Source organism: Callithrix jacchus, chromosome 3 (assembly GCF_049354715.1).
Source record: "Callithrix jacchus isolate 240 chromosome 3, calJac240_pri, whole genome shotgun sequence".
NCBI lineage: Eukaryota > Metazoa > Chordata > Mammalia > Primates > Cebidae > Callithrix > Callithrix jacchus.
The window spans coordinates 154,186,020-154,208,548 of record NC_133504.1 but is presented as its reverse complement, the minus strand read 5'-3'; the positions used below and the strand labels follow the sequence as shown (position 1 = coordinate 154,208,548).

At 41.2% G+C, this 22,529-nt stretch overlaps 1 protein-coding gene across 1 annotated transcript in view; it reads right to left on the bottom strand.

Annotated features, from left to right (window-relative positions):
- Positions 1–22,529, bottom strand: part of SMIM14 (small integral membrane protein 14) — a 92,140-nt gene that overhangs the window by 49,913 nt on the left and 19,698 nt on the right. Inside the window, exon 2 of the mRNA XM_035293867.3 lies at positions 2,624–2,733. Coding sequence (XP_035149758.1) covers positions 2,624–2,698 — 75 coding nt within the window. The 5' untranslated portion in view covers positions 2,699–2,733. The remainder of the gene's footprint in view (positions 1–2,623; positions 2,734–22,529) is intronic.

The window sequence follows — 22,529 nt, the reverse complement described above, 5'->3', positions numbered from 1 at the left end:
ACAAAAATTAGTTGGGCGTGGTGGCAGGCACCTGTAATCCCGGCTGCTCTGGAGGCTGAGGCATGAGAATCATTTGAACCCGGGAGGCAGAGGTTGCAGTGAGCCCAGACTGTCCCATTTCACTCCAGCCTGGGCAATAGAGTGCGACTCCATCTCAAAAAACAAACAAACAAAAACTGTCAGCTCTTTGCTTCATAAACAAATATTCTCTCCTTAGACTCACCTATTTTCACATCAAGGTATCAGAGACATCACATTACCACTATATTCCTATACCCTCAAGAGTCTGATTTAATGTCTAAGTTCTTATTTTATTCATTTCCTTCTGAGGCATTCTTAAGGATCAAAGTCCTAGTGCACGCTGACTCTAAAAAAGTACATCATTGAAAAGAAACACATTTCTGATCACTACATGTAGCAACACTGAGCCAACAGAAAACCTGCTTGATATTGACAACTCAAACATTTGAGCAATTGTTTGTACCTACATTTATTAACTGACATACAAGAGTATTTTTAAACAATAAAATGTTACAGGTTGAGTATCCCTAATCTAAAACATAAAATGCTTCCAAATCTGAAATTTTTGAGCATCAACATGAGGCTAAAGGAAATGCTCTTTGGAGCATTTTGGATTTTCTGATTATGGATGTTGAACCACTAAGTATGATGCAAATACTCCAAAATGCAAAAAAAATCCAAAATACTTCTGGTCTCAAAGATTTCAGATAAGCGATACTCAACCAGTATAATGTATAATATAAGAATATATTTCATAAGGGCCGGGCGCGGTGGCTCAAGCCTGTAATCCCAGCACTTTGGGAGGCCGAGGCGGGTGGATCACAAGGTCGAGAGATCGAGACCAACCTGGTCAACATGGTGAAACCCCGTCTCTACTAAAATACAAAAAATTAGCTGGGCATGGTGGCGCGTGCCTGTAATCCCAGCTACTCAGGAGGCTGAGGCAGGAGAATTGCCTGAACCTAGGAGGCGGAGGTTGCGGTGAGCCGAGATCGCGCCATTGCACTCCAGCCTGGGTAACAAGAGCGAAACTCCGTCTCAAAAAAAAAAAAAGAATATATTTCACTGAGGCAGCAAACCACATTGCCATGTGTATACCTATGCAGTAATCTTGAATGTTCTTCACATGTACCCCAAAACCTAAAATGCAAAAAAAAATTTAAAAAAAAAGAATATACTTCACTGTTAATAACGGTCCAATTTTTCCTTTTGCACATAAAATGTATAACATAAATAGCCCTGTATTTAAGCTTATAGACTAAGTACAATCAACTCAAAGAGACTATTCAGATCCTGTTGTTCAGAAATCTACCTCTGTCAAATAACTGATTTGTTTTCAGAAATGCTTTACATAGGCTGGGCACAGTGTCTCACGCCTGTAATCCCAGCAGCATTTTGGGAGGCTGAGATGGGCGGATCAGGATCACCTGAAGTCAGGAGTTTGGACCAGCCTGACCAACAAGGCAAAACCCGGTCTCTACTAAAAATACAAAAATACGCTGGGCGTGGTGGTGCATGCCTATAATCTTAGCTACTCAGGAGGCTGAGGCGGCAGGAGAATCGCTTGAACCCAGGAGGCAGAGGTTGTAGTGAGCCAAGATCATGCTACTGCATTCTAGCCTGGGAGACAGAGTGAGACTCTGTCTCAAAAAAAAAACCTTTACATAGAGATTTGTATTGTCATGCCATATACTGGTGTAGGATTTGAACTGTATCATAATAGGAACTGTCAATAGCAGCTTAGCAGGCAAACAAGCTCCACACAGCTAAGAACAATTTTATTTGTATTGATATAAAGTAGAAAAGGCAGAAAGAGAATTACTCTTCGGGGTGCCAAGGCAGACAGAACACTTGAGGTCAGGAGTTTGAGACCAGTCTGGACAACATAGGGAAACCCAGTCTCTACTAAAAATGCAAAAATTAGCCAGGTGTGGTGGCAGGTGCCCACAGTCCCAGCTACTTGGGAGGCTGAGACAGGGGAATCGCTTGAACTCGGGAGGTGGAGGCTATGATGAGCTGAGATGGCATACCTACATTCCATCCTGGGCAACAGAGCGAGACTCCATCTCAAATAATAATAATAATAAAGACAGTAGTCTGTTTTCATCTCTAATGAAGTAACTGCTAGCAAACTTTTTTTCTTTAGATGGAGTCTTGTTCTGTCCCTTAGGCTGGAGTGCAGTGACATGATCTCAGCTCACTGCAACCTCCGCCTCCCAAGTTCAAGCGATTCTCGCGCCTCAGCCTCCTGAGTAACTGGGACTACAAGCGTGTGCCACCATGCCTGGCTAATTTTTATATTCTTACTTTTTATAACCTTAGAGATAGAATTTTGCCATGTTGGCCAAACTGGTCTCAAACTCCTGAGCTCAAGTGATCTGCCAACCTCGGCCTCCCAAAATGCTGGGATTACAGGTGTGAGCCACTGTACCCAGCCACATTTTAATCATTATGACATAAGCAAATGTGGAATTTCAGTTTCAATTATGAAGTACTTTTTAGTGACCATCAGATGAAAACCCTCCAATAACTAGTATTTTCATGAAAAGAGGCTACAAGGGATAGAGATCAATTCAGAAAAGGATTATCCTGTTCATCTCACCAGATTGATCAGTCTTCTCATCGCGTGTTCATGAGAGCAAACACATTCACAGGGATCGAATCCACCTTCTGCCATGATTACCCAGCTTGATTTTACTTGACTGTTTAAATCTATGAAGAAGGAAACAATACTATAAGTCTACTATTCAGAATTATTCCTTCTCTTGAGCTATGAAAAATTCAGATATTGTATACACATTCACAACAGTTTTATTAAACTAAGTATAATTCATATTTATTGCCTGTATCTATGAATTTATTATTAATCCCACATGAATTATTAATCTATACAGGTGAATTAGCTACCCCTTCTGCCATCAGCCCAATCTCCTAAAAATATGAATGTCTTCAGATGCTCTAAACTGGCCCCACCTGTGATGCTGATGATGCTAGAACCTACTCTGCTTAATTACTTATTTAACTTGATTAGTTCCAGTATGCAAACAATTTCAACCAGCCTTCACCCCCACCAAGACAGACATCTGAAAAAGTATCTAAAATGATACCAAGGTTTATGGGGGGAAATTAATGACATAGCTAAGAAATAGCTAGGTAGATTCTGAAAAATAAAGAGAAACAAATGAGAGGTCAAGATGGAGTATTGGCAACCGTATTTCCTGTTCTGCCTAAAACAATCTTTTAAAAACTAGACAAAATACATGAAACAACTGTATTATTATTATTTTTTAGATTGCGTCTCACTTTGTTGCCCAGGCTGGAGTGCAGTGGTGTAATCCCGGCTCACTGCAACCTCCACTCCTGGGTTCAAGTGATTCTCCCGCCTCAGCCTCCCAAGTAGCCTGGATTACAGGCATGCACCACACCTGGCTAATTTTTGTATTTTTAGTAGAGATGAGGTTTTGCCATGTTAGCTAGGCTGGTCTCAAACTCCTGACCTCGGATGATCTGACTGTCTCAGCCTCCCAAAGTGCTAGGATTATAGGTGTGAGCCACTACGCCTAGCCAGAAACAATTGTTTTTAAGACATCAAGGCCAGCCACAGTGGATCACGCCTATAGTCGCAGCACTTTGGGAGGCTGAGGCAGGAGAATCACTTGAACCCAGGAGGCAGAGGTTCCAGTGACCCAAGATTACACCATTGCACTATAGTCTGGGTCAAAGAGTAAGACTCCATCTCAAACAAAAAAGAAAAAAAAAATAGCCAGGCATGGTGGCATTCAGCCTATGGTCCCAGCTACTTAGAAGACTGAGGTGGAAGGATTGCTTAAGCCCAGGCAGTCAAGGCGGCAATAAGCCATCATGCCTCTGTATTCCAGCCTGGGCAACATAGTGAGTTCACATTAAAAAACAAACAAAACACTGGGTGCGGTGGCTCACGCCTGTAATCTCAGCACTTTGGGAGGCCAAGGTGGGTGGATCACAAGGTCAGGAGATAGAGACCATCCTTGAAAACATGGTGAAACCCTGTCTCTACTAAAAATGCAAAAATTAGCTGGGTGTGGTGGTAGACACCTGTAGTCCCAGTTACTTGGGAGGCTGAGACAGGAGAATCACTTGAACCTGGAAGGCAGAGGTTGCAGTGAGCTGAGATCGTCCCACCGCACTCCAGCCTGGGCTACAGAGGAAGACTCTGTCTTAAAAAAAAAAAAAAAAAAGATATTGAACATGAGGTTACAAAGAACAGTGATACCAGACATACCAGAAAGATGGAAAAACAAATGAGGTGAGTCCTGAGTCCTATCACTGGCTCAGTTTACTGCCTTGAGGAGATTCTAAGCCCAAGTGCGGGGTGAGAAAACCCAGACCAGCACAAGACAAGGATGCCCTCTCTCACCATTCCTATTCAATATAGTACTGGAAGTTCTAGCCAGAGCAATCAGGCAAGAAAAAGAAATAAAGCATATTCAATTAGGAAAAGAGGAATATATATATATATATATTTTTTTTTTTTTTTAAAGAAGACGGGGTTTCACCATGTTGGTCAGGCAGGTCTTAAACTCCCGCCCTCGGGTGATCCACCCGCCTTGGCCTCCAAAGTGCTTGGATTACAGGTGTGAGCCACTACGCCCAGCCGACATGATTGTATATTTAGAAGACCCCATCATATCAGCCCCAAATCTCCTGAAACTGATAAGCAAATTCAGCAGTCTCAGGATACAAAATTAACGTGCAGAAATCACAAGCATTTCGAGACAACAATAACAGAGAGCCAAATCAAAAGTGAACTCCCATTCACAATTGCTACAAAGAGAATAAAATACCTAGGAATACAACTAACAATGTAAAGGACCTCTTCAAGAAGAACTATAAACCACTGCTCAATGAAGAGACAACACAGACAGACAGAAAAACATTCCATGCTCATGGTTGGGAAGAATCAACATCATGAAAATGGCGATATTGCCCAAAGTAATTTATAGATTCAATGCTATCCCCATCAAGCTTCCAATGACCTCCTTCACAGAACTGGAAAAAATCACTTCAAACTTCATATGGAACCAAAAGAGAGCCTGCATAGCCAAAACAATCATAAGCAAAAAGAACAAACTGGAGGCATCATGCTGCCTGACTTCAAACTATACTACAAGGCCATAGTAATCAAAACAGCATGGTACTGGTACCAAAACAGAGACATAGACCAATGGAACAGAACAGAGGCCTCAGAAACTACACCCCACGTCTACAATCATCTGATCTTTGACAAACCTGAGAAAAACAAGCAATGGGGAAAGGATTCCCTGTTTAATAAATGGTGTTGGGAAAACTGGCTAGCAATGTGCAGAAAGCAGAAACTGGACCCCTTCCTGATACCTTACACTAAAATTAACTCCAGATGGATTAAAGATCTAAACATAAGACCTAAGAGCATAAAAATCCTACAAGAAAACTTAGGCAAAAGCATTCAGGACATAAGCATAGGCAAGGACTTCAGGACTAAAACACCAAAAGTAATGGCAACAAAAGCCAAAATAGACAAATGGGATCTAATTAAACTCCAGAGCTTCTGTACAGCAAAGGAAACAATCATTAGAGAGAACCAGCAACCAACAGAATAGGAAAAATTTTCTTTGCAATCTACCCATCTGACAAAGGGCGAATATCCAGAATCTACAAAGAACTAAAACAGATTTACAAGAAAAAAAACTAACAAGCCTATTCAAAAGTGGGCAAAGGTTATGAACAGACACTTTACAAAAGAAGACATCTATGTGGTCAACAAACATATGAAAAAATGCTCATCATCACTGGTCACTAGAGAAATGCAAATCAAAACCACATTGAGATACCATCTCACACCTGTTAGAATGGCAATCATTAAAAAGTCTGGAGATAACAGATGCTGGAGAGGATGTGGAGAAATAGGAACACTTTTACACTGTTGGTGGGAGTGCAAATTAGTGCAACCATTGTGGAAGACAGTGTGGCAATTCCTCAAGGACGTAGAAACAGAAATACCATTTGACCCAGCAATCCCACTACTGGGTACCTACCCAAAGAATTATAAATTATTCTATTATAAAGACACATGCACACATATGTTCATTGCGACACTGTTTACAATAGCAAAGACCTGGAACCAACCCAAATGTCCATCAACAACAGACTGGATAAAGAAAATGTGGCACAGCCAGGCGCGGTGGCTCAAGCCTGTAATCCCAGCACTTTGGGAGGCCGAGGTGGGTGGATCACGAGGTCAACAGATTGAGACCATCCTGGTCAAAATGGTGAAACCCCGTCTCTACTAAAAATACAAAAAATTAGCTGGGCATGGTGGTGCGTGCCTGTAATCCTAGCTACTCAGGAGGCTGAAGCAGGAGAATTGCCTGAACCCAGGAGGCGGAGGTTGCAGTGAGCCGAGATCGCACCATTGCACTCCAGCCTGGGTAACAAGAGTGAAACTCTGTCTCAAAAAAAAAAAAAAAAATGTGGCACATACACGCCATGGAATACTACACAGCCACAAAAAAATGATGAGTTCGTGTCCTTCATAGGAACATGGATGAATCTGGAAACCATCATTCTCAGCAAGCTGACACAATAACAGAAAATCAAACACGGCATGGTATGACTCATAGGCGGGTGTTGAACAATTAGAACACGTGGACACAGGAAGGGGAACATCACACACTGTGGTTAGTTGGGGGGCACTAGGGGAGGGAAAGCAGGGGGTGGGGAGGGTGGGGAGGGATAATGTGGGGAGAGGTACCAGATACAGGTGATGGGGGGAGGAAGCCAGGAAACCACCTTGCCATGTATGTACCTATGCAACAATCCTGCATGATCTGCACATGTACCCCAGAACCTAAAGTACAATAAAAAAGAAAAAGAAAGCCCAGACAAGAGCCTAGTGGTATCGCTAAGTTGGGAAGAAGCAGCTAGAAGAATGACTATATTAAGGAGAAACATTAAAGATAGTAAAATCATCCCAATGGACTTGTAGAGATAAAAACAATAGTGTCTGAGAGGAAACATACACCAGATGAGTTTTACAGCAATTAGACATTACAGAAGAAAAGATTACTGAACTTGAAGACATAGTAACAGTAGCTATCAAAAATGAAATCACAGAAAAAAGGGTGGATCAGTAGTCCCAGTTACTTGGGTGGGTAGGGCAGGAGGACCATTTGAGCCCAGTTCAAGGCCAGCCTGAGCAACATAGTGAGAACCTATCTCTAAAAAAATAAACAAATACATACATAGGCCATTAGTGAACTGTGGGACAAATTCAGATGGTCTACTAAATGTGAACTGTGGACACATCTGTCAAAGCTTATCAAATTTAAACGTGCATTGTTTGTTGTCTATCAATTATACCTCAATAACAAGTAAAATTAACAATTATATACAGCATTAGTCATGGAAAACCATTTTGGTTAAAAGGTGGAATAGGCAGATCAGCAAACAATTCATAAATTAACTTAAAAGAACTTAGTTCGTTCATTCATTCAAAAATATTTAGTGCTTGTGCTATGCCTATTAGAAATTTAAAAGTAGGTTGAGCACAGTGGCTCACACCTGTAATCCTAGCACTTTGGGAGGCTTAAAGCAAGAGGATCACTTGAGCTCAGTTCAAGATCAGCCTGGGCACATAGTGAGACCTTGTCTCTATAAAAATAAAAAAATAAAAAATTTGAAAGTAAGCAAAAACTGATAGTTCTTACCCTAATGGTGTTCACATTCTAATAGTAGAGTCAGATACTAATCTAAATATTTTTTGAATTATAAATACAAACTGATAGATGCTATAAAAGATAAATAAAAGAATGAAAAGAGCTGGGTGTGGTGGCTCACACCTGTAATCCCAGCACTTTCGGAGGCCGAGGCGGGCAGATCACCTGAGGTCAGGAGTTCAATACCAGCCTGACTAACATGGTGAAACCCCATCTCTACTAAAAATACAAAAATTAGCCAGGTATGGTGGCACACATCTGTAATCCCAGCTACTCGGGAGACTGAGGCAGGAGAATCGCTTGAACCTGGGAGGCAGAAGTTGCAGTGAGCTGAGATTGAGCCATTGCACTCCAGCCTGGGGGACAGAGCAAGACTCCATCTCAAAAAAAAAAAAAAAAAAAAAACAGAGAGTGAAAAGACAACTTCCAGAATGGAAAAAATAAAATATTTGCAAATCATATGTCTGTTAAGGGTTTAATATCCAGAATACATAAAGAATTCCTATAACTCAATAACAAAAGATAAGCAATTTTAAAATGGCGAAGAACTTGAACAGATATTTATCCAAATAAAATACATAAATGGCCAATAATTAAAAGTGCTTAAAGTCAGTAATCATTATAAAGATGCAAATCAAAACCACTATTAGATACCACTTCATACCTACTAGTATGGCTATAATCCAAATGGAAAATAAGTGATGTGGAAAAATTAGAACTCTCATCTATCACTGGCAGGAATGTAAAATGGTGGTGTGGCTGCTGTGGAAAATAATTTTGACAGTTCTTCAAAAGTTAGACACAGATTATCATAAGACTCAACAATTCCACTCATAAGTATATACCTAAAAGATATGAAAACATGAACTCAAGATTGGGCATGGTGGCTCACACCTACAATCCCAGTACTTTTAAAGGCTGAGGTGGGAGGATCACCTGAGCCCAGGCGACATGGTACTCAAGACTCTGTCTCTACTTATAAACAACAACAACAAAAAAAAACACATGAATTCCAACAGATACCTATTTACCAAATATTCACAGTAGCATTGTTTGCAATAGCCAAGAGACACAAACAACCCATGTGTCCATTAACTGATAAATGGATAAACCAAATGTGGTACACACATACAATGAGGATATCCAGCTGTAAAAAGGAATGAAGTTCTGATGTATGTTACAACATGAATGAACTTTGAAAATAATCATCAAACTGATATTAGCCAGACCAAAAAAAAAATATGGTATGATACCATTTATATAAAATATCTAGTTAGAATAGGCAAATTCATGGAGACAGGAAGTAAAATGGTGATTTCCATTCTTAGAGAAAGAAGGGACTTAGGGAAGAAGAGAATGGGGAGTTACTGCTTAACCAGTAGTTTGTATCTGTGGGACTAAAAAGTTTTGAAAATGATGGTGATGGCCAGGCTCAGTGGCTCACACCTGTAATCCCAACACTTTGGGAGGCTGAGGCGAGCGGACCACTTGAGGTCAGGAAATCTGAGAAGACGGAAGCCACAGCAGGTAGAGGGAACCTAGTTACAATTCTCTTTCAACAGATCAGTGACAATAGTGGGGCTCCTTGGAGAAGTATATAGGTTTTAATGACAGCATACTGAATCACTGGAAGGAAGACAAATTATTTCATAAATAGTATTAGCTCCTTCCCTTTCCTCATTCCTTATGCCAAAATAAATTCTAGACATGAGTGATTTAACTTTTTATTTTGAGACAGGGTCTGGCTCTGTCACCCAGGCTGAAGTTCAATGGCACAAACACACCTCACCACAGCCTCAACCTCCGAGGCTCAAGCAATCCTTCCCCCTCAGCCTCCCAAGTAGCTAGGACCACTGGTACACAACACGCCTTGCTAATTTTTAATTTTCTGTAAAGACGGGGGGGGGGTCTCCCTATGTTGCCCAGGCTGGTCTTGAACTCTGGAGCTCAAGTGATCCTCCCACCTCAGCCTCCCAAAGTGCTGAAATTACAGATGTGAGCCACAGTACCTGGCCCAGTCTAACTTTTAAAAATGAAGTCACACATAAAATTAGTCAAATACAGCAATAGATTATAGTAGCCACAAATTGTCCCATGATTTTACTAAAATTTAGAATATGCAAAAGATGCCATTTCAAAACACAGTTTATTTAATAAAATGGCAGGGTAACTGTCTATTTGTTTTAATTAAACTGTGACACATACATAAAGCCCTGGAAGACTGACCAATACAGGGAGACCCCATCTCCACAAAAAAATAAACATGTTTTTTAATTGGCTGAGTGTGGTGGTGTATACCTGTAGGTCTAGCTACTCTGGAGGCTGAAGTGGGAGGATCGGTTGAGCCCAAGAGTTTGAGACCACAGTGAGCTATGATCACACCACTGCACTACAGCCTGAGTAACAGGACTAGATCTGGTTCTCTTAAAAAAAAAAAAAAAAATGCTGGGCTCGGTGGCTCACACCTGTAATCGCAACACTTTCGGAGGACAAGGCAGGCAGATCACAAGGTTAAGAAATCGAGACCATCCTGGCAAACAAGCTAAAACCCCATCTCTACTAAAAATACAAAAAAGCTGGGCATGGTGGCAGGCACCTGTAGTCCCAGCTACTCGGGAGGCTGAGGCAGGAGAGAACCTGGGAGGAGGAGGTTCCAGTGAGCCGAGACAGTGCCACTGCACTCCAGCCTGGCAAGACAGCGAGACTCCATCTCAAAAAAAAAAAAAACTGGAAGAACATACATCAGATTCAATATGTGAATAGCTCTGGGGAACAGAATATAACTTGGGGAAATAGAGTTTGATTGTCAATTTTTACATTTCTTTTTTTGTTGCTGTTCCCTCCCACCATTTTTACTTTTTTTTTTTTTTTTGAGACGGAATTTCGCTCGTTACCCAGGCTGGAGTGCAATGGCGCGATCTCGGCTCACCGCAACCTCCGCCTCCTGGGTTCAGGCAATTCTCCTGCCTCAGCCTCCTGAGTAGCTGGGATTACACGCACATGCCACCATGCCCAGCTAATTTTCTGTATTTTTTAGTAGAGACAGGGTTTCACCATGTTGACCAGGATGGTCTCAATCTCTTGACCTCGTGATCCACCCGCCTCGGCCTCCCAAAGTGCTGGGATTACAGGCGTGAGCCACCACGCATGGCATTTTTACATTTCTTATGACTATGTATTTATGTATTAAGACTTCTAAAATATAAATTTTAATTTTAAAAAGCCACACATATAAGATGACCAGAATACATGTAGAATATAAGTCCAAGAACCCATAAAGGAAAGCACCAATAATTTTAACAACCAAAACCAATAAAAGTTTCTATGAAACAAAAAATACACCATAAAATGAAAAGACAACAAACTTGAAAAACCATGTGTAATATCAGGGCTAGTTTCCTTAATTTACAGAGAACTCTGAAAAAAATCAGCATGAAAATGACAACCTAGTAGAAAATTGGGCAAAGATTACATTCAAAGGAAAATACAGAGTCAACAAGCAAATACAAAATGAAAGCGTAAATCAAAACCATCTTACTTACACCTATCAGAAGGTTGGTAAAATTAATTCATCCAGCTGGGTGCAATATAGTTCAAGCCTGTAACCCCAGGACTGTGGGAGGCCAAGGCAGGCAGATCACCTGAGCAGCAATTTGAGACCAGCCTGGTCAACATGGCCAAACCCTGTCTCTACTAAAAATACAAAAATCAGCTGGGCAAGGTGGTGGGTACATGCTGGTAATTCCAGCTACTCAGGAGGCTAAGGCAGGACAATTGCTTGAACCTGGGTAGTAGGTAGTAGAGGTTACGGTAAGCTGAGATCATGCCAATTGCCAATTCACTCCAGCCTGAGCAACAGAGGAAGACTCCTTCTAAAAAAAAAGGACAAAAATTAGCTGTGCGTGGTGGTGTGCACCTGTAATACCAGCTACTCAGGAGGTTGAGACAGAAGAATTGCTCGAACCGAGGAGGCAGAGGTTACAGTGAGCTGAGATTGCACCACTGCACTCCAGCCTGGGCAACAGAGCAAGACTCCATCTCAAGAAATAACAATAATAATAATACATCCTAGTTAATTTGAATGTCCAAATTCAAACAAGTATGCAAAATTTTTGTACAGCATGTTTATTGGAATGCCATAACAGCAAAAACAAAAGTAATGCAAAGAATATGTCAGTGTTCCTATTAAATGATGCAATGAGTACATGAGATCCTATACAGCTATTAGAATAAGGTAGATTTCTACATGGAAATTTGGTGAAACCACCAACATATATTGAGATGAAATCAAGCCACAAACAGGGCAAACCTTTCCATCTAATATCCTTCTAGATCTGCTTGCCTGAGCTAAGGGGAGAAGGGGAGGTGAGGATTGGAAGGGGAGATGGAGATGCAGCCTAAGCTGGAGAGCCCCACTTTCCAGAAGGTATGCAATACCGTATGCAAACTCTACTTCACATTTTTGTCTGAGGTCACCCTGTCCACACCTTTTAAAAAAAGGTGATTAGCTTTCACATTAGAGAACTGATTGTACATATCCAACACAGAAAACCTGAAAGTAAATATAACCTGTGCTTCTATGTAGATAAAGTTCACTGGTGAATTCCTGTTTCTCAACCGTCTTTTTCTTCTTGAGATGGAGTCAGCTCTTGTTGCCCAGCCTGGAGTACAATGGTGATCTCGGCTCACCACAACCTCCATCTCCTGGGTTGAAGCGATTCTCCTGCCTCAGCCTCCCAAGTAGTTGGGATTACAGACGTGTACCACCACACCTGGCTCATTTTTTATTTTTAGTAGAGACAAGGTTTCACCATGTTGGTCAGGTTGGTCTTGAACTCCTGAACTCAGCTGATCCGCCTGCCTTGGCCTCCCAAAGTGCTGGGATTACAAGCATGAGCCACTGCATCCAGCCTCAACTGTCTTTTCAAACTCTGCGAAAAGGTTCAGATTATGCTGGCCTGGATATAATCAAGTGTCAACCACAAATATTGGTCCATCCTTCCATATTCCCACTGTGTACCCCCCCAGGCCAATACTGTGTTGGTTAAAATGAAAACATATTTTACTAAGTGTTTTTAATTAAAAAAAATTTGAGACAAGGTCTCACTGTGTCACCGAGGCTGGAGTGCAGTGGCGCAATCACCACTCACTGCAGCCTCAACTTCCCAGGCTCCAGCAATCCTTCCACTTCAGCCTCCCTAATAGCTGAGACTGCAGGCACCTGCCACCATACCTGGCTAATTTTTGTATTTTTGGTAAAGATGGGGTTTTGCCATGTTGCCAGGTTGGTCCTGAACTCCTGAGCTCAAGCAATCCACTTGCCTTGGCCTCCCAAAGTGCCGGAATTATTGGCATGAGCCAACAAGTGTGGCCTTTTACTAAGTTTATTTTATTTTTATTTTTTGAGACAGTTTCGCTCTTGTTGCCCAGGCTGGAGTGCAATGGTGCAATCTCAGCTCACCACAACCTCCACCTCCCAAGTTCAAGTAATTCTGCTGCTTCAGCCTCCAAAGTAGCTGGGATTAACAGGCATGAGCCACTACGCCCGGCTAATTTTGTATTTTTAGTAGAGACAGGGTTTCTCTACGTTGGTCAGGCTGGTCAGGAACTCCTGACCTCAGGTGATCTGCCCACCTTGGCCTCCCAAAATGCTAGGATTACAGGCGTGAGCCACAGCGCCTGGTCTTACTAAGATTTTTATAAAAGAAATTCAAATACAGAAATTACCACCACTGTAGCCTCTGAACACAAAGAAAGCACTAGCACACTGGCTTTTCTAAAGAAAGGGAGACTTGTTTTTATCACTGTATTAGCTATCAAAATTGTAAAACACGGCTATTTTAAAGTCTTTTTTTAATTCATTAAATTAACAAAATCAGATGCCACCACCACCGCTTAAAAAACAGACCTTCTGGAGGACAGAAATCTTAGTCATCATCATCTCTGAACACCGCCTATGCTGCTTAGCCACAGCACTCCCAGAATAAATATTTACTGAATTCTTGACAATGTTTATTTTCTCTATATCTATATGTGCCAAGAACAAGTAAATCAACTAGAATTTTAAATTCTACTTTAGTCTTAGCCTCCATGTAAAATGAGCAAGTATATTTATAAATAGGATGTTATCCCTCAATAGTGTGCTACACTGCTGTGGAACTTTCTTCCTACAAACTTGAGCTGTTTTAAGTACTAGTCAGTTTTCAGTTAAGTTTCCATTTTTAAAATCACTGAGGTTTTTTTGAAAATAGAATGAACAGAGTTCTCTTTTGGTGAGGACCCAAGAACAAGTGTCAACACAAACCAGCAGCTAGGCACTAGAAGAAAAAAAACAGGCTGGGTGCGGTGGCTTACGCCTATCGGAAGGCCGAGGCGGGTGGATCACGAGATCAAGAGATCGAGATCATCCTGGTCAACATGGTGAAACCCTGTCTCTACTAAAAATACAAAAAAAAAAAAAAAAAAAATAGCTGGGCACGGTGGCACGTGCCTGTAATCCCAGCTACTCGGGAGGCTGAGGCAGGAGAATTGCCTGAACCCAGGAGGCGGAGGTTGCCGTGAGCCGAGATCGCGCCATTGCACTCCAGCCTGGGTAACAAGAGCGAAACTCCATCTCAAAAAAAAAAAACAAAAACAAAAAACGTAACCAGTACCACCGCACATTTAAATCCCTCGGTCTCCAGAGACATTAAGGAGCTGCTCTAGGCCGGGCGCGGTGGCTCAAGCCTGTAATCCCAGGACTTTAGGAGGCCGAGGCGGGTGGATCATGAGGTCAAGAGATGGAGACCATCCTGGTCAACATGGTAAAGCCCCGTCTCTACTAAAAAAAATACAAAAAAACTAGTTGGGCATGGTGGCGTGTACCTGTAATTCCAGCTACTCAGGAGGCTGAGGCAGGAGAATTGCCTGAACCCAGGAGGCGGAGGTTGCGGTGAGCCGAGATCTCGCCATTGCACTCCAGCCTGGGTAACAAGAGCGAAACTCCGTCTCAAAAAAAAAAAAAAAGAAGCTGCTCTACCCTAAGCAAGACAGAACGGGGTTACTGAATCCGAATTTTAGTAAATCTGCCTCAATGAGGTTTTTGATAGAAAGCAATTTAAAACAATGCTTCCGCCTTTCATGTTTCATAGACTTGTTCATCTCCCCAATACATATCGCTAATGTTAGAGAACAATGCTAATACCAAAGTCACGGGCTTAACCCTTGACAAGCAGCTTCAAGACTTGTTTCTCAAAAATGTGCAACAAGTTGCAAAGGTCTAAGTCATGAAAACATGACTAGTTAACTAAGAGAATTCAAAATAGCCGGGCACAGTGGCTCACACTTACAATCCTAGCACTTTGGGAGGCCAAGGCAGGATTACCTGAGATCGGGAGTTTGAGACCTGCATGGCCAACATAGTGAAACCTGGTCTCTACTAAAAATATAAAAATGTGCTGGGCATGGTACACGCCTGTAATTCCAGCTGCTTGGGAAGCTGAAGCAGGAGAACTGCTTGAACCCGGGAGGGTTGCAGTGAGCCGAGATGGTGCCATTGCACTCCAGCCTGGGCAACAAGAGCGAAAGAAACTCCACCTCCTAGCTTCAAGCGATTCTCCTGCCTCAGCCTCCCAAGCAGCTAGGATTATACAGTATTACAGGCGCACATCACCATGCCAAGCTAATTTTTTGTATTTTTAGTAGAAACAGGATTTCACCATGTTAGCCAGGCTGGTCTCGAACTCCTGACCTCAGGTGATCTGCCCGCCTTGGCCTCCCAAAGTGCTGGGATTATAGATGTGAGCCATCACACCTAGCTTCTATGCTACTTTTTAAAAATATTATATTTTCATAATAGACATTTAATTTATATGTCAGCATTTTCCCATTTTTGTGATAGCAATCTAACTCACATATACATTAAACAACATGGTTTATAAGTGACTTTTTATGTAGCATTAAGGGCAAAATAAACACTTCTGAAGCTCTCAAACAATTCTTGGCACAGAAAAGCAGTGAAATAATACAAATGCTGAGGAGGCGAAAAGCAATTCCCCTTATTCTGCAGGCCCAGATCATTTTCTCTCCTCTACAACTAACACAACCTTTCCTGGTAGAGTTTGGCAGTAATAACTCAGTTGAGTCATACTGTTGCTATATGTGGTAAGGAAATTTTCCAGTGCTGTTAACCAATTTATCATTGCTATTAGAACCTTAAACAATCCAGCTCATGCAAATTCTCTAAGAGACAGAGGAGTTAAAATAGCCAACAGAAAAAAAAAATAACTGATAGTCTCTAAAATTTTTTTTTTAATTTATTTTTAGAGACAGGGTCTCACTATCTTGCCCAGGCTAATCTTGACCTCCTGGGCTCAAGTGATCCTCCCACCTTGGCCTCCCAAAATGTTGGATTTACAGGCATGTGCCACGACCTCCAGCCTGAATGTAAGAAGTTAATATTAGGGGAAGTTAGGTGAGGAGTATACAGTAATTTTGTATTACCTTTGCAACTTTTCTGTGTCTAAATGTATCCCGAAATAAAAATATTTACTTAAAAATTAAAAATGTCAAGTCCAACAGACCTTTAAAAAATAAATAAATGGTCTGGGTGCAGTGGCTCATGCCTGTAATCCCAGCACTTTGGGAGGTCAAGGTGGGCAGATCATGAGGTCAAAAGATCAAGACCATTCTGGCCATCATAGTGAAACCCCATCTCTACTAAAATACAAAAATTAGCTGGGTGTGGTGGCGCATGCCTGTAGTCCCAGATACTCGAGAGGCTGAGGCAGGAGAACTGCTTGAACCTGGGAGGCGGAGGTTACAGTGAGCCAAGATCGCGCCACTGCACTCCAGCCTGGTGCCTGATGACAGAGCAAGACTCTGTCTCTAAATAAATAAATAAAAATAAATAAATGGATGGGGGAATTTTTAGGGCAGTGGAACAATTCTGCATAATATTGTAATGGTAGATACATGTCATTATACATTTGTCGAAACGCATAGGATGTACAATACCAAGAGTGAACTCTAACGTAAACTATGGACTTTAGTAACAATGACTTTTCAGTGTTAGGTCCATTGACTGTAACGAAGGTTAACGCTCTGGTGTCTGGTAGTAGGGAAGCTATGTATATGTGGGGCAGGGGATATATGAGAACTCTATACTTTCTGCTCAGTTATCCTGTGAACCTAAAACTGCTCTTAAAAAATGATATTTTTAAAATATAAACTAAAACACTGGATGTGGACAAATGAAACAAGACTGGATAGGAGTTAAAGACCATTCAGGACCATGGGTAACTGAAAATTATTGAGCCTACTTTTGTGTACATTTTTAAAACTTATAATAAAAAGTGTTTTTTACAAAGCTTATATCTTTAAGAATTACATTTCTATCAATCTGTCCTAAAGGACTATCTGAATTGTGGATTACTGAAAATTCAAAAAATTATGAATTTTATACATAAACCTTTCTTCTTACTGCAATGTAAGAAAAGGTTATGTATAGCTAGCAAAACTGCTCTCTTGCTAACAGTATCTCTACAATTGATTTGGCTTATTCTGCTAGGCTATTCCGCTGAAAACAAGGAAAGGACATCCCTGAAAAGGGTTAAATATTCCCAGGTCTTTTTTTTTGTTTGTTTGTTTGAGATGTCGCCCAGGCTGGAGTGCAGTGGCACCATCTTGGCTAACTGCAACCTCTGCCTCTGGGTTCCGGCGATTCTCCTGACTCAGCCTCCCAAGTAGCTGGGAACACAGGTGGCCACCAGACCTGGCTAATTTTTGTATTTTTAGTAGAGACAGGGTTTCACCATGTTGGCCAGACTGGTCTCAAACTCCTGACCTCAGGTGATCTGCCTGCCTCAGCCTCCCAAAGTGCTGAGATTACAGGCGTGAGCTACTATGCCTGGCCAGAGAGTCCCAGTTCTAATCCCCAGAAAACTAGACTTGGAAGGTTCCATAAAGGACCTTGAAAGACAAGACTCTGGGTTGAGTCTAGGTGTGGCAATGAAACAGATAGAGTCTCTGCATACCTCTACCTGTCTCCCATTACACGTTTTCAATCAGTCCTTTATGAGAACCAAACAACTAGGCAAAGAGGAGGAACAGATGACAATGAAGCTGAATGCAGCACAGAAGACAAAACATACTCTGCTCCTGCCAGATCTCTGAATGAAAAGCTAAAGTATACAACACTAATTCTCACAAAATATATCTGCCCTAAGCTATAAACTGTTGTTTTTGTGATCATAAAACTGAACCATTTGCTTTGTAATTACTGTCTTCAGTTTTTTCTGAATGATATGTATTGCTTTTAGAATGAAAAGATAAACATTGCAGTAAGAAAAAAAGGTTTATGTATTAAGTGAAAAAAAACCTATTAAGGTTGGGTGTGGTGGCTCACGCCTGCAATGCCAGCACTTTGGGAGGCCGAGGTGGGTAGATCACGAGGTCAAGACATGAAGACCATCTTGGCCAACATGGTGAAACCCTGTCTCTACTAATACAAAAAAATTAGTCGGGCATGGTGGCACACGCCTGTGGTCCCAGCTACTCAGGAGACTGAGGCGGAAGAATTGCCTGAACCCAGGAGGTGGAGGTTGCAGTGAGCCAAGATTGTGCCACTGCACTGCAGCCTGGTGACAGAGCAAGACTCCGTCTTAAAAAAAAAAAGAAAGCCTATTAAAACAGACTACAAAATGGCATACATATAACTAAATTTGAAAACACAGCATTAAAAAAAGCTGGAAAGAAAATGAAAAATTGCATGTATGAAACTCTGGTGGATGAAGAACTAAAAAATTTATGGGGAAATAGGGTTAGAACACCAGCTCTAGGTGATCCTAAGGGAAGTCTTATGAGTGACAAAGAGAAATAATTACTGACATTCTGCTTATCTTAAATTAGTAATAATGGTTAATGTAATAACACCATTATCTATTGGTGTTACTTTTGGAATCACCCTTCCTATAATTCTACTAAGAGGCTTAAAAATGTTTTTATTTTCCTGAGAACATACCAAGTAAAATAATTTTTATTTGAGACAGAAGACTGTATATTAGGCATTTTGGTTCTTCCATCCAAGCATTTAATTCCTTTACTTTTTTTTTTAAATGGAGTCTCCTGTTGCCCAGGCTGGAGTGCAGTGGCATGATCTCTGCTCACTGCAACCTCCACCCCCCAGGTTCAAGTGATTCTCCTGCCTCAGCCTCCCAAGTAGCTGGGAACGCAGGCATGTGCCACCCATGCCTGGCAAATTTCTGTATTTTCAGTAGAGACAGGGCTTCACCATGTTGGCCAGGCTGGACTCAAACTCCTGGCCTCAAGTGATCTGCCTGGCTTAGCCTCCCAAAGTACTAAGGTTACAGGAGTGAGCCACTGCACGCAGTCACATTTTATAACTTGGGAATTTCTGACTCTTGCTGCTCTGACTCCATTGTGCTAACAGACAAACTAAACGTGTGACTTGGAAAATTCTTTTTCTTTCCTTTTTAAGTTAATCCTCCCTGGTACCCACATCAGAACATAACAGAATAGTGTAACCTGACTGTGACCTTATCTTTTCTATACATCTTCTGATCCATTCCTTACATTGAAAAAAAAAAGAGAGAAGAAAAAAGAAAAGCAGTATTCTAAAGACCCAAAATTACTGCAACTGGATTTTTTCTTTATTTTTCTCAAAGCTGTAGCATAAAAATATGTATCCTTATTAAACCTCTCTACTCTTTTGCCAATCCCTGCTTTCCTCTCTCCTTCAATAGAGGTTAGTTCTCCACTCCTTCTTCCAAGAGCAACAATACTAAGAGATTCATTTACCTCCTAAGAAATGAGTCAGAATTCCAGTATGCTCAGTGTGAAATTCCTGTGGTTAAGGTTTTTAAGTATGTAGAATTACTACCTACCTAGAATTTAAACTTGGAGAGGAATTATTGTATATTCTCATTATGCTTGTTATTAAGATGACTAGATATTGATTTTTTTCATTTTCCTATGTTTCTATACTTTTTGAACCAAATTATATATTTACATATATGTACAAATTTACATACATGTGCAAACAACAGATACTACCCAGAATAAGAATAAAATGCTGATGTCAAAACACGAGTAACAGTAACTTAAGGCTAAGTTTTCATCTGCAGAGAAATGTTTGCAAACAGTCCCAAACCTTCAGATTTGACTACTGAGAGAGGACCTAAGTGGCCTGGGGACAGAAGTAGTAAGGAGACTTTTCACTGTATATAAATGTGTTTTCCGAAATTACACCATTTGAATATTTAAACTACTTGAAGAGCATTAACTCTGTAAAAGAATACTCTTAACAGTAAGTTTCTTGTTCTTCTGACTATAACCATTAGCTCTAGGGACAAATAATTATACCTCAATTGACTCAAATTGAATATGCTAAATTGTTTCAACCCTGTCTATTATCACTGAATTTGTTGGTTAGAGATAATATATCGTAAAAGGGATAACTCTGCAGGTAAATGTTACGAAATGAGGCAGCGTGTGGTGGCTCACACCTATAATCCCAGCACTTTGGGAGGCCGAGGCAGGTAGATCACGAGGTAAAGAGATCGAGACCATCCTCGTCAACATGGTAAAACCCCGTCTCAACTAAAAATACAAAAAAAATTAGCTGGGCATGATGGCACATGCCTGTAGTCCCAGCTACTCAGGCGGCTGAGGCAGGAGAACTGCTTGACCCCAGGAGGCGGAGGTTTCGGTGAACCGAGATCGCACCATTGCACTCCGGCCTAGGCAACAAGAGCGAGCAAAACTCTGTCTCAAAAAAAAAAAAAAAAAAAAAAAAGTCACAAAATGAACCAAATCCCATCATCAGTGAAGATATTAAAAAGCAGATAAAAGGCCGGGTGCGGTGGCTCAAGCCTGTAATCCCAGCACTTTGGGAGGCCGAGGCGGGTGGATCACGAGGTCAAGAGACCGAGACCATCCTGGTCAACATGGTGAGACCCCGTCTCTACTAAAGATACAAAAAATTAGCTGGGCATGGTGGCGCGTGCCTGTAATCCCAGCTGCTCGGGAGGCTGCGGCAGGAGAATTGCCTGAACCCAGGAGGTGGAGATTGCTGTGAGCCGAGATCGCGCCATTGCACTCCAGCCTGGGTAACAAGAGCAAAACTCCGTCTCAAAAAAAAAAAAAAAAAAAAAAAAAAAAAGGCATATAAATAGGCCCTACCATAGATACTTCTAAAGTCAGCCTATGACCGACCTAAATCTGAGGCAATCATTGTTTACAAAATTAGTTTTCGAAGTTTACTTTTCCCTTCCCTACTCACTCTCTGGTGGAAGCTTTAACTGCAGAAGAGAATCTAAACACTGAAACAGTGTATCTACCATAAACTATTAATGCTGGTATAGTGTTTTTGTTAAATTAAGTTTAAAATAAAAGCAAATGGATATTCATTTAATTTTAAAAACACGTGTAGAAAAACGTCAGGAAAATAACAATGCCTCAACTAATTTTGTTTTTTTTTTTAATCTTTCCTCAACAGACATCTGCAATCAAAGACATCTGGATGCTTACTATAGTTGAGATGACACACAGAAAAAAGGGTAGAGAGAGATTACTCCTGCCAAAGCAAGCCCACTTATTCAGAAATAACAAGTGGAGCCAGCATAGAAACTTAAAAATATCAGTGACATCAAATCCATGACTACTCAAGTCTTGGGAAATACAGAAAAGGCCCCCAAAACATCAAGGGAGGAACTGTCAGCTCTGCTGCTGGGGAGAACTGACACCAATCAAGAAAAAGGAAAATTAATTCAATCATGCCCAACTCATTTGAACACCTTGATACTGAACACTGCAATACTTGATACTGATACTGGCATGGGAAAACCAATGAGGAGCAAGATGTGATCCTTATCTGGATCCTTATCTGGTCCTGGTGAGAATAAACAAGTTTTTAAAAAATGGTGTACAAACACACACACACACAATTATAACCAGCAAATCACCACCCTCAAGATAACGTCAATCTAATAAAAATGGGGCTCCAGGAACTGCACTTAAAAGCCCCAGAGTTTTGGGAGGCTGAGCCGGGTGGATCGCGAGGTCAGAAGTTCGAGACCAGCCTGGCCAAGATGGTAAAACCCCATCTCTACTGAAATTATAAAAATTAGCTGGGCATAGTGGTGGGTGCCTGTAATCCCAGCTACTAGGGAGGCTGAGGCAGAGAACTGCTTGAACCCAAGAGGCGGAGGTTGCAGTGAGTCAAGATCATACCACTGCACTTCAGCCTGGGCAACAAAGGGAGACTACTCCATCTCAAAAAAAAAAAAGCCCCAAGTAATAAAACGCACTCATTCTCATTCTCTTTTACCCACTCTCTCTGATTACACTTCCCAAGCAACACGTATCATCGCATAATAGCTTTTATATTTTTTAGGTCTGGTAATTTACGGAAAGGACTGCACACTTTTTTCAGCCTGCATGTTGGACTTTGCAGGGCTGTCAAGCCCCCTGTTGAGAACAAAGTGAGTGTGAACAGACTCAGTGGGAAGCAGCATAACTGAGTAGAGATTTGGGCATAAAATGGCAGCAGGGATGCATATACACCATGTATTCACCTCTCCTGGCTGTTAGATTCTTTATATTCCACAAGCCTCTCTCTGGACTATATAATATGTGATATATTATCTCTAACTAACGAATTAAGTGATGAAAGAGGGTAAGACAGAGTTTAGACAATTTAGCATATTCAGTTCAAGAGAAAAAGAAAATTGGGATATATTTAAGTATGTGTGTGTATATATATTTTTTTGAGAGAGA